The 12,112-nt window shown below is 42.7% G+C and overlaps 1 protein-coding gene across 2 annotated transcripts in view; it reads right to left on the bottom strand.

The window, feature by feature from the left end:
* Positions 1-10,502, bottom strand: part of HDAC1 (histone deacetylase 1) — a 41,107-nt gene extending 30,605 nt beyond the window's left edge. Inside the window, exons 1-2 of one of the 2 annotated variants that reach the window (XM_036885170.2) lie at positions 10,359-10,502; positions 5,143-5,255 (exon numbers count right to left, since the gene is read on the bottom strand). In XM_036885170.2, coding sequence (XP_036741065.1) covers positions 5,143-5,255; positions 10,359-10,407 — 162 coding nt within the window. In that variant the 5' untranslated portion in view covers positions 10,408-10,502. The remainder of the gene's footprint in view (positions 1-5,142; positions 5,256-10,358) is intronic. The other variant, XM_057499945.1, reaches the window with a different exon arrangement.
* Positions 10,503-12,112: the final 1,610 nt, after the last annotated feature.

Genomic DNA, 12,112 nt, shown 5'->3' with positions numbered 1-12,112 from the left:
TGCAACAATATGGATGGAGCTAAAGGGTATTATGTTCAGTGAAATAAGCCAGGTGGAGAAAGACAAATACCAAATGATTTCCCTCATTTGTGGAGTAAAACAACGAAGCAAAACTGAAGGAATAAAACAGCAGCAGACTCACAGGCTCCAAGAAGGGACTAGCAGTTACCAAAGGGGAGGGGTAGGTGGGGGGGAAGAGGGGCCGAGGGTATGTGGGAGGGAGGGAGAAGGGGATGAGGGGTATTATGATTGGTACATATGTTGTGTGTGGGGGGGTCACAGGGAAAACAGTGTAGCACAGAGAAGACAAGTAGTGACTCTGACATCTTACTACACTGATGGACAATGACTTCAATAGGTATGAGGGGGACTTGATAAAATGGGTGAATATAGTAACCACAATGGTTTTTTTTTTTCCAGAGCAGCTTGCTTGCTTGCTTGTGTGCTTCATTTATTTATTTATTTATCATTGATATACACTCTTATGAAGGTTTCAAATGAAAAACAATGTTTTTTCATCAAAGTGTATATCAATGATACCTTAATAAAAAAATACATACAAATTAAGCTAATGGGAGAAAGGATAAATTGCAGTTATGCTGACATGACTAAATATTATTCTGCAGAGAAAAAGGAAAGAACTAAAGCTGTACACAGCAAGGTGAATGGATTATTTCAAAAAGTTCAAAACAAGTGAGTGAATGCTATATATTGTTTAGGTCAATACATATATAATAAACATTTTCTAATAAGCAAGAGAATAATACAACATAAAATTTAGAAGAGTTGATTGGGTTGTAGAAATATGGACATTCATTGCATTCATTATTCAAATATTTAAGTAAATAAACAGTTAAATAAATGCTTAAGAGAGAAGGCCAACCATGGACCTTCTTTTGATGCTATGAGCCAAGGATAATGGTTAACCTAATTCTGTGTAGCTGAAGTCCAATTAAAACAAAAACAAATAGACAAATTGGGAAAAGGCTTGAATAGGGACTTCAATAGGGAAAACTGAATAGTAAATAAACATACAAATAATATCCTCAACCTCATTGGTAACCAACCAGGAAAATACAAATTAAAACACTAATAAGACAGCATTTCATGCCTCTCTAAATTGGCAAAAACAAATTAAATATGATGAAATCAAGTGTTGCCAAGTACTTGGAATAACTGCAATTCTACACTGTTGGCAAGTGGAAACCATTTGGCATTATGTAATACAGGTGAATATGCGTGTATCTCCTGACCCAGCACTTATACCCCTAGTATATAAATTCTACTCCTAGAGTCTCCCCTGGTAAAATTCTAGCATATATGCACCGAGAAACATGTTCAAGAACGTTTACAGCAGCAGTGTTTGTAATAGCAAAAACTAGAAGCAAACCAAATGCTCATCAAATAATAAAAAAGATGAATTGTAATATATTCGTCCAATGAAATACAGTGAAAATAAATACAGCTACATGCACCAACTTGTATAACTCTCAGGAACATGTTAAGCAGAAAAGGCAAGTCACATAATAAATACTATATAGCTCCATTTATGTAACTTTCAATCATGTAAAAGTAAAATGTATTGTTTATGAATATATACTGGTAAAATTATTTTAAAAAGCAAAGATATAAAAAAAAAAAGAGTTTAAGATATGGAAGCAACCTAAATGTCCATCAGTAGATGAATGGATAAAGAAGATGTGGTACATAAACACCATGGAATATTACTCAGCCATAAGGAAAAAACAGATCCTACCATTTGCAACAACATGGATGGAGCTAGAGGGTATTATGCTCAGTGAAATAAGCCAGGCGGAGAAAGAGAAATACCAAATGATTTCACTCATCTGTGGAGTATAAGAACAAAGGATAACTGAAGGAACAAAACAGCAGCAGAATTACAAAACCTGAGAATGGACTAACAGTTACCAAAGGGAAAGGGACTGGGGAGGATGGGTGGGAAGGGAGGGATAAGGGCGGAGAAAAAGAAAGGAGGCATTACGATTAGCATGTATAGTGTAAACATAATGTCCTTCATGTTAGATTAATGATACCAAAATTAAAAAAAAAAAAAAAAAAGTTCAGGGCAGAGGTTAACAACTCTGGGGAAGAAGTAGATCGGATCAGGGAAGGATATATAGGGGCTTTAGCAGTCATGGCAATGTTCATTTTCTTAAACTAGGTGGTATTAAATGGGTTCTTTTAACCTTACACATATTTTATAAAAATGCTTTCATATCCACTCAATATTTTGTAAAAACATTTTTTAAAAAAAGAACAAAATAACAGAAGGCAATGAATAAGATGCTTGGGAATATATAAAATAAGCATCCAAGGCAAGGGAGGGCTGGATTTTTGATTATGTAAATAGGATGGTGCCTGGAAGAAAAGTGAGGATGTAGTTTCTGGGTGAGATTAATTAGATGTGAGGAGACAGAGTTAGGGGAGGGACCAAAGAGGGTGAAATTGTGTTGAAAAAGACTTCAACATGTCTCCCTCGAGTATGGAGACAGAAGTCATACATCAACTTCTATGAGAAGGTTTTAAGGACTTTTAGAACTGAGGACTGACTTGCAAAAGCCATCAATTTCAGGACAGATACTAAAATGGCTATCTGTGCTTGGGGAAAGGGATGCTGGGATCACAGCCCAGAGCAAGGAGAGGCTAGCAGGACGAATGCAGAGGAACACCACTGGGGAAAGAGAACCCAAGTTACATTCAAGGAGAGGCAGGGCCAGAGAAGGAAAAAGATGACATTAAGAGAACAAGATGTAGAGATTCTGGAGAGATTATACTAAGGTTTTGCTTTAGAAATTTACAGTAAGAATACCACACAGATGAGGTAATTTCCAATAAGGTATTATCTCCTATGAAAGCCACTACTGGTTGCTTCCCAAAAAGCCATTCTCTCCCTTCTTTCTTGTTAACAGATCTCAATTTGGTTGGGTGTTAAATGTACTGAGTCTCAGGAATCTAATGTGATTAGTCTAAGCCAAATGCCAAGTGAATGGTCTAAGTATGGCAAATGATCCAATGAGATTCAAGGGGAAATCTGAAGGGAAATTTCTGGAAAGGGTTTTCTTCTTCAATAAAAAGGGGAGTGGGGGTGGGATAGTAGAAAGTAATACATTTTGCCCGTTCCCTTCCTCTTTGGATTCTGTTGTATGAACACAATACTTGGAGCTGAGACAGCCATCATGTAACTTCAAGGCAAAAAAATTTGAAGATGACATCAAATAAGCTAAGAATGGCTGAGCAGAAGGACAGAATAAGCCTTGGGCCCCTGATGACGTGGCCAAAAAAATCCTGTTAAGATGTTTAGGAAGGAAAAAAGGACAAATGAACAGATACAGACTCTGGAACCCAAGAGACCTGGGTTGGAATATCAACTCATCTGTTCATAGCCATGTGACTTTGGGCATGTTAATGATCCTCCCTGAGCTTGTCTTCTCATCTACAAATTAGGATTGCTAGAAGGACTACATGAAATAACAGTGAGCCATCTTCAGTAAATGTTAGTTTACTTTTTCTCTCTCTTGAAGATACAGGATCCATTTTTTAATATCTTGGTTATCACTCTCATGGCAGTTAATACAGTCCCTGGAATACAACAAGTACTCAACAAAAATCTGTTGAGTCAAAGAAATAGGGCTTGAGGTGACTCTTGAAGATGAGTAAGATATGACTGGGCAGAGTAAATAATCCTCTTAGTCAGGATGGGGTAGAAAGAGGCAGAATCTCACCTGGCTGACTTGGAGGGTTCTGAGGCAGGTGTGGTGGGAAAGGAGGCTAGCTGGGACTAGATGAATGTGGTACAAACATGCAGTAGGCAGCTCCAGAGGCCCTGGTGCTTACTAATACACATTCAGGTATCCTCTCTTTATCTAAGTGCTAGTCTGCTCCCTAGAATCCCTGGAAACCTCAGCTATCTTTTATGTTTTTCATTCCCAGCTGCCCATTCAGCTATCTGGTCCCAGGGTCTGTCTGCTCCTATCTATCTTTCCTCCTTGCTTATGCAGCTGCATCCAGTGGCTGCAGACATGACACGGCCATCTGGGACAGAAGACTCATCTCCTTTCAGTCTCTGGAATGGTGAGGAAGGACACTGCTGTTGCTAGGTTACTTAAGCGGTCAGCACACATTAACAAGAGACTCTTATGCTCTACCACAAGGCAACATGTGCCCCTAAGCCATTTATTTTCTCATTTGGATCCTTGCAACAGCCTCCTCACTGGCCTCCCTGCTTCTAAAATGCATGCCTCTTCTCTCTCATTTAAAATCCTTTACTTGTTCATCACCTCTGGAAAACATTCAAACTGGGAACTTTTGGACCCAATTTGATCACATATGTGTTGGTGTTTTTGTTTGTACATATTAAAAAAAAAAAAAAAAAGCACTTGGACCAACATTTTAAACCTGGGAGATTTTATATAAGAATCTGGATTTCCAGCTTCTCTTTAAAAATTGGCAGATGGGGTAAAAAAATCAGCTGTCAAGAGGTTAGACAGTTTTTACTCTGTGATAACTAGAGCCTTGGCATCTAGTTCCACACAGTCCTGACCACTCTTCTACTTAGGCATTAGAATTTTTGACACTGGCTCACCAGAATTGCTTGACACACACCTCCAGTCCTTGCTGACCTTCCAGCTCTAACTCCCTTCATTCACACTTACGAACTTTACAGCGGTACCTGCATACTGAGCTCCTTATGTTTTCCCCAAACACACAATATTGTTCTTACCTCACTGCCTTTTTGTTTATTTTCTTCCCTTGGCCTACTATGCCAGGCCCCTCCTAAACTCCAGACTAAATTATATTCAATCTTTAAAACTATGCTCAGCTATCACCTCGATTCATTCCAAGGCTCCCTTCCTCCTTCACTCTTCATTATCTCTGTACTTGTACATTTTTAAATTGTACTTATACACTGTAGTACAATACATTTGTGTACATGTTGGTCTCCAGCAGTAGAGCAAATGTCTTAAAAAGAGAATCTTTTACTCTTATCATTTACAGTGTCTGCCACATGACAGCCACTCAACATGTTAGGTAAGTGAGTACTTGAGAAAATGACGTAATGAATGACATACTGGGAACCAGAGCAAATGAAGTTAGGGAGAGGTGTGGCTTCCAGTAACTCACATAGATTTCCATTTTTCGGTAGAGACCATAGTTAAGTAGCAAATTGTGAGTCATGCGGATTCGGTGAGGTTTCATTGGGTGACCTTGTCCATAATAGTAGTTTCCAACATCCCCTGAAGAAGAAAAAGTAAGAGTTTCAGTGACACCGTTAGAACCACAGTCCCAGAAGAACCCAGGAATTTTTACGACAAACTCCTGGGCAAACTCTTTCTGGTTCATCTTACTCTTCAAAATTCTCACTGACCTTGAGGAAGGATAACTCCAAAAGAGAAAAAAAAAAAAAGCAGGATACCCTGGAGAAATCAGCACTTAAGCTTGTCAGTCTAGCCCAGTTTCTTCCCCTGGAACCCATAGGCGCTACCTGGAGGGGTTCATTCCAAAGCCACTGGGAAACAGCAGCCAGTGAGGTGACCCACATCACTGTACCTCCAGGGAATTCACTCCCACAACATAAAAATAACTATCACTGCTCAGAATTGTAAGTCACAGTTCACCTCTTGCACATCATGATATTTTATGGTGTCAAAGTACATTTACATTCATTTTCTTACTGTATCTTTACAATAACCCTGTAAAATAGGACAGGGAGTGTTATTCCCATTTTACAGATAAGAAAACTAAACTCTTATCATCTCTTGCTTCATCCACAGCAACAGGCTTCCAGTTGGTCCTTCTGCATTCAATTCAAACTACCTGCCACACTGTCACCAGTTATTTTCTTAATACACATCTTTGATAACACCACTTCCCTGCTCAAAAATCCTTAATAGCTCCCCATCCCCTATGATAAAGAATAAGGAACAACTTTAGTAGTCTGGCATTCAAGGACTTTCTTAATCCATTTTTCTAGCCTCATCTCCTTTGCTACCTACAACCACCACCCTCCTCCACAACACAAACACACACTAGCTCTTGCTTCCTACCGTTTTCTGTTTTAGACTGGTGTAGGCAAACTATGGCCCTTAGGCCAAACACAACTGGCTGCCTAAACACACACTCGCTCTTGCTTCCTACCTTTTTCTGTTTTAGACTGGTATAGGCAAACTATGGCCCTTAGGCCAAACACAACTGGCTGCCTGTTTATTGTAAATAAAATTTTAATGAAACACAGCCATGCCCATTAGTTTAGATATGTCTATGAGTGCTTTCACATTATAATGGCAGAGTAGAGTAGTTAAACAGTTGCCACAGGGGCCCACCCACATGGCATGCAAAGACTAAAATATTTACTATCTGGCCCTTTACAGAAAATTTGCCAATCTCTGCTCTAAGTATGGAATGTCCTTCCTTTTCTGATGATCCTCATGCTACAAAGCCTAGCTTAAGCTCTAAATATATTTCTGATCAGAATAAATGGTCTTTTCCTCTGCATGAAATGTGTATATAGCGGTTAATTTTGTTTTATATCTGAATTATTTACATATTCATTTATATGTAATGGGCGCTCCTTAAAGGCAGATATCATGGAGGCTCAATAGAGATTCAAGGAATTAAACCTCAAACTCAGAGAGGTGCCTGCTCAAGATTGCACAGCTAACGAGTGACCTGGGAGTCAACACTTCTGACTCCAAATCCAGTATGCTAAAAGCTACACTGGGTTTCTCAGGTACCAACTTCAGTTTGCACTTAACCTAGGAGGTTCTGTGAGTATTTGGAAGAAAATTCCTGGAAGAGTATTCCAAAATCGGGTAAACTACACACCCAAAGATCTCTCCTTAGAAGTCCATCAGGATGAGGCAGATCTTTCAGCACCAGAGAAAAAAGGTCCCAACCTCTTACGCTCTGTGGTTTGGTGGCACCAGGAACAGGCTTCCACCTAGGAAGCAATCCACTGTGGGGAATGCCACCGACTGCATCCTAGCCACACTCCAATTCTCTTTGTCACAGCATTGCCTGGGATAATGGGAAACCTAAACAGATGGATGTTTAGGAGCTCATCCTCTTCTCTCTCTGTAAACAGACTTCACTTTTTAAAACAATTTTGGATTTACAGAAAAATTACAAGGCACAGAGTTCTTATATACTCCACACCCAGTTTCCCCTATTATTAACATTTCACATTAGTAAAGTTAAGTATTTGTTATAATTAATCAATCAACATTGATATATTAATGAAAAGTCCATACTTTATTATTCTAATTTCCTCTGTTTTTACCTGATGTCCTTTCATCCTCTCCTCTTCATCTTAGTGAGGCCTCTGAGGCAGGAACTGTGCTCTCAGTCAGAGTACAGCATGTAGTGGCATTCAACAGGGATCTCTTGTCCCTTATAGACACAGACGCTGAGATGCAGTGGTGGGGAAGGCAGGCAAAAACGTCTGTTCCCAGGACCCCTCAGGCAACCTCATCAGCCACGGGGACGGGTAGGCTAGGTTCTCAAGGCATTAGCTGAGACATCCAGATGCAGACCCAATTTGTAGGCAGTCAGTAGTCACATGGCCATGACTCTGTCTCCGGCATGGGCCTTGATCCCTAGCACTCTCTTGCCTAGACCCAGCTAAGGCTTAGACTTGCGGAATTAAGATAACTTATCTAGAAGGCTAAATGGAGTTGGGGCCCAAAGGCACCATCATTAAAACATGATGAACATTTTTTAATCAGGTTGCTGGGAGACTTCAAAAGAAATATTCCTTTTTGTTTAGATACTACTTTTCTTAAACTTTTAAAGAGCTTTTCCTAGTTAGTTTTTCAGATGTATAGGAGAGTGACCTGAGGCCTGGAGAGGCAGAGACTTGCCCAATACTACAAAGCTTCCAGGTGGCAGAGCCGAATCTGAGGCTCAGCCTAGTAACCCCACTACATAACTCAAAACCGATTTCTCAAAAAGCAAGAGTCTCACTTCTCTAAAGATTGAGGAATTTCCATGTTTCTTCTCCTTCTAAACGGACAGGATGGAGATCTCAGAACTGTGCAAACTGAAGCTACAATGTCATAAGCCTCAGATGGGCCCCCCACCACTGCTCAGCAACCCTTTCAAATTTATTTTCCTAGCTCCATCTTTCACAACAGCTATTTAACAGCTATTTCTTTTCAGGATTCCCACTTGAATTCTGAAGCCCTCCCCCACTCTCAGGAAAAGGAATATTCTCTTATTTCATCTTAAAAACTCCCTCCATTTTCTCCCCAACTTCCCCCCTTCAAACTTAACTACATTTGAACGGTTCCTTGCCACTTACCCTCTCTTCACCAAGGAACTTCCTCTTGAAAGCTGCTGTCCCCACCTGTGCTTTGTTTCCATCTCACCTAGTCTCTGCGGGAACCTCCTTCATCACCAGCCTCCCTCTTTTATCTTCTACCTCTCCTTCTCTCTGGCTATTTTCTGTAACTAACACGCTCACCTCTCAGCCACATTTCCCCTTTATCAACAACCTCTCTCTCTGCCTTGGAAAAGCTTCCTTTAAAGAGGGACCATCCTGATGTCTCCTCTTCATTCATTCATTCATTCTTCAATCTACGGCAATCTAGCTTTAGTTCCAAACTCTGCCCAGAAAACAGTTCTTTCCAACACTCAGCCACTCCCTCCCTCTTTTGGCTACTGTCACCCAACACTTTCTGGTTCACTTAACATCTCTGGCCATCCCCTCTGTATCTTTATTCACTTAATCTGAATATTCACTGAAAGCCTACTATGAGCTAGGCACTATTCTGGAGGCAGAGCACACAGTAGATAAGACATGGTCCCTTTCCCTAAGGAGTTTCCTCAGTCCGCTTCCTTAGAATTCCACCCTGGATTCTCTTGTCTCTTCACCCTATACAGCTTCTTTGGTCATCTCATCCTCTTCTTTTACCATCTGTACGCTGCCCACTATGAAAAATCTCTTTCTCATTTTTGTCTTTTGAACCACAGACTCTAATGGCTAATTGCCTACTGGATGCCTCTACTTGGACACCCCGAGACATCTCAACGAGTATTTCTTAAAAAAAAAAAAAAAAAAACAAAGTTACTGACAAGGCCTTCTGCAAACACTCAGCATCAAATTGCCCAAACCAGAAACTTGGGATCCTTGCCTTCTTCCTTACCCCTACCTTCAAGGATTTCTGTCCCAAAGAGATAGTTCTCATGTATAAATCTGATGATGCCACTAAGGTGCATAAAACTTCAATGATTCACAAGTGCCGAGAATGAAGTCCAACTTCCTTATGTGAGTATGCCCAACCACTCAGCATCTGGTCCCCATTCCACTTCCCAGCCTCATCATTTGCACCCTTTCCCTCAACCCTGCTCCTTACCTTCCACACTCTGCCCTCAAATCTATGTCCCAGCCACATGATATAAATACCTGCTGTTTTTCAAAGGTACTGTCCTCTTCCCTCTAAACTTGTTAGCCTTGCTTTCCCTGTGCCTGGCTAATAACTCCTGTTCTTCAGGTCCCAACTTACTTGGCACCTCCTTCCCTCACTCCTCAGGCTGGCCTGGGAGCCTCTGCTCTGTGCTCCCCTAACACTCTTGAGCTTTCTTTCACCAGAGCATGACACTGGAGAGCAATTCATGGTCTCCAGTCCGAGGAGGATGGAAAGTGATCATCCCATGGCCCCAGCAACTGACCACAACCTAGTACAGAGTTAGCTGCAAGATCTATTTGTGTTAAAAGTCTGTTTTAATAGGTTGCATCCTCCTTCCAACCCCAGGGGCCCCATCTCCCAGCAGCAACTTCAGGCCCTGCTCAAAGACTGGGGGAGGGGAAGCTGGTATAAGGCGTTGGTGATTCCTGCAGGACTCTCACTAGAAAAGGTGAGGAAGGAAGAGGACCTTGAAAGACCTCTGTATTCTCAGCAGGAAAATATATCCTTACAACCTCCAACAGATTTGGCCTCCCCCCTCAGACTCAGCCTCTCTCTGGGAGTCCCACTCCAACTCTTGGCATCTCACTTTCTTTGAATTCCCCCCACCAGGATAACCTCAGGTTCCCCAAAGGACCCCTCTGAGCCTCCGCCTCTTCTCAGTCTTGACCTTCTCTTCCTTCCTCAGCCTCCATCTCCTTTCCTCTGAACCTCCCACCTTACCCCGCCCTCCTACCTCTCAGCCTCCTCCCTCGGTCCCAACCTCCTTCCCTTCAGCCTCGAGCTCCTTTCCTGAGCCCCCTCTGAGCCTCGTCCTCCGCTCAGCCTCCCCTCCCAGCCTTTCCCCAGCGCCCCAGCCTCTCCCAGCCTCCGCCCTCAGCCCTCTCTCTCCCGGACCCGGCCCGGCCCCGCCCCCGCAGCGAGGACGGTGCTCACCGTCGTAGTAGTAACAGACTTTCCTCCTGGTGCCCTGAGTCTGCGCCATCTTGCTCGCCTCCCGTCAGTCGGTCCGTCCGCCCTCCCGCCCGCAGCACCGCACAGCGTCCGACCCAAGGGGGAGGGGGCGGGCCTGCGGCCCGCTCCGCCCGTCCCCTCCCGGGCTCACCTATAGCCGCGCAGCCCGGGCACCGCTCCAGCCAATCAGCTTGCTCAGAGACGGCCCGGAACTCGGCAGGGGGCAAGGGCAGCCCAGAGAGGCCGCCGAGGGCCCCCTGGGCCTGTACCAAGGCCCGCGACGGGGGCGGGTGGGGGTGCCGGGGGACCGTACCATTAGTCCCGGAGGAAGAAAACATCTGTAAAGTTCACAGTTCCCGTTCGATGTTGGATGCATATTTAGAGGCCAGAGGCCAACTTTGTAATTTTACGGAGAATCACTTGAGGCCTAAGGAGAGGGTGGAAGGGAAGTGACTTGCACAAGGTCACTGGGCTAAATGGGCTGAACTTGGATTAGAACACGGGTTGGCAAGAGAGAGAAATAAACTTGACAACGAAAACTGCTGTAGGCCAAGTACTGTTTAATAATAGCCTTACCAACAGTTCTCTCAGTTACTCACGAGAGCTTGGAGGACGGCTATTCATCCCCATTTGACAGATAAGGATAATGAAGTTCAGACCTCAAGATAAAATGTTATGCCTCTTTACAGTTTAAAGAGACTTGCTCAAAGACACACAATTAGTAATTAAATTCAATTTCCAGTTGCACAGATTTTTTGAATGCCTACCAGGGAGCAGAGGCACTGTAACAAAGTGGCAAAACCCAGCCTTTCTTTACTCCAAAGCCTCCCTCCCTGATGGCAGTCACCCAGGAGGACTAAGGAGCGCCTTTAGACAAGAGGAAACTGGCTGTCCCCTTACACTGGAGCAGGATTTCTCAAGCTATTGAAACTAGTGACATTAGGGGCTGGATAAAAACCATGCTGTCCCGTGCCCAGCAGGATGTCCAGCAGCATCCTTGGCCTCAATTCATTAGATGCCAGTGGCACCATCCCTGCAAGATGTGACAACCAAAATTATCTTGAGGACAAAGAGGGGAGGGGATTGGAGGGAGGGTAAAATTGACCCCACCCTACCCTTGATAACTAAAGCTTTTCCTCACTGTAATGGGCTATTAAAATAATAACTACAGCAATCATTAATATTTAGTGAGTGCTTACTATGTGCAAAGGTAGTTACTCATGGTCCTATAGTCAACAAGATAAAATATTATGACTCTTTACAGTTTAAAGAGTGCTTGGGCACTTGAATTCTTCACTTGGGAACTGCCTTTGGGCCGTTAATTATAAAGGTAACAGGAGATCTAAGACCAGGCAGTTCTATTATAGAAACAGCAAAGGGCCAGGGAGTAAACCCTGTTCCTAGTTCTGTGTTGCTGCTTCCTAACTGGAAGCCTTTCTGGGTCTCCATTTTCCTCTTCATAAAATGGAGATGATGAGAGTACAAAGCTCACCAACTCTGTGGTGCACACAGTGTCCAAGCACGGAGGGTGGGAATCAGATGAGGTCCTGGGTGTGGCAGCATGTTATAAAATGCAGAACAGGAATCACAAACTCTGCTTGCCTACAGATGTCAGGCAGGTGATATTTATAAATGAGTGGATTTACGTTAAATTTATATTATTTGTATTGGTTTGATTCAGGTTGCTTGCATATTTAAAAAATTGGGTACTTTTTCATTTTCAAAAAAAAGATGTA

The sequence above is a fragment of the Manis pentadactyla genome, chromosome 4 (genome assembly GCF_030020395.1).
Source record: "Manis pentadactyla isolate mManPen7 chromosome 4, mManPen7.hap1, whole genome shotgun sequence".
Taxonomy (NCBI): Eukaryota; Metazoa; Chordata; class Mammalia; order Pholidota; family Manidae; genus Manis; species Manis pentadactyla.
Note: the sequence above shows the minus strand (reverse complement) of the source record. Positions and strands in the feature narration are given on the sequence as shown.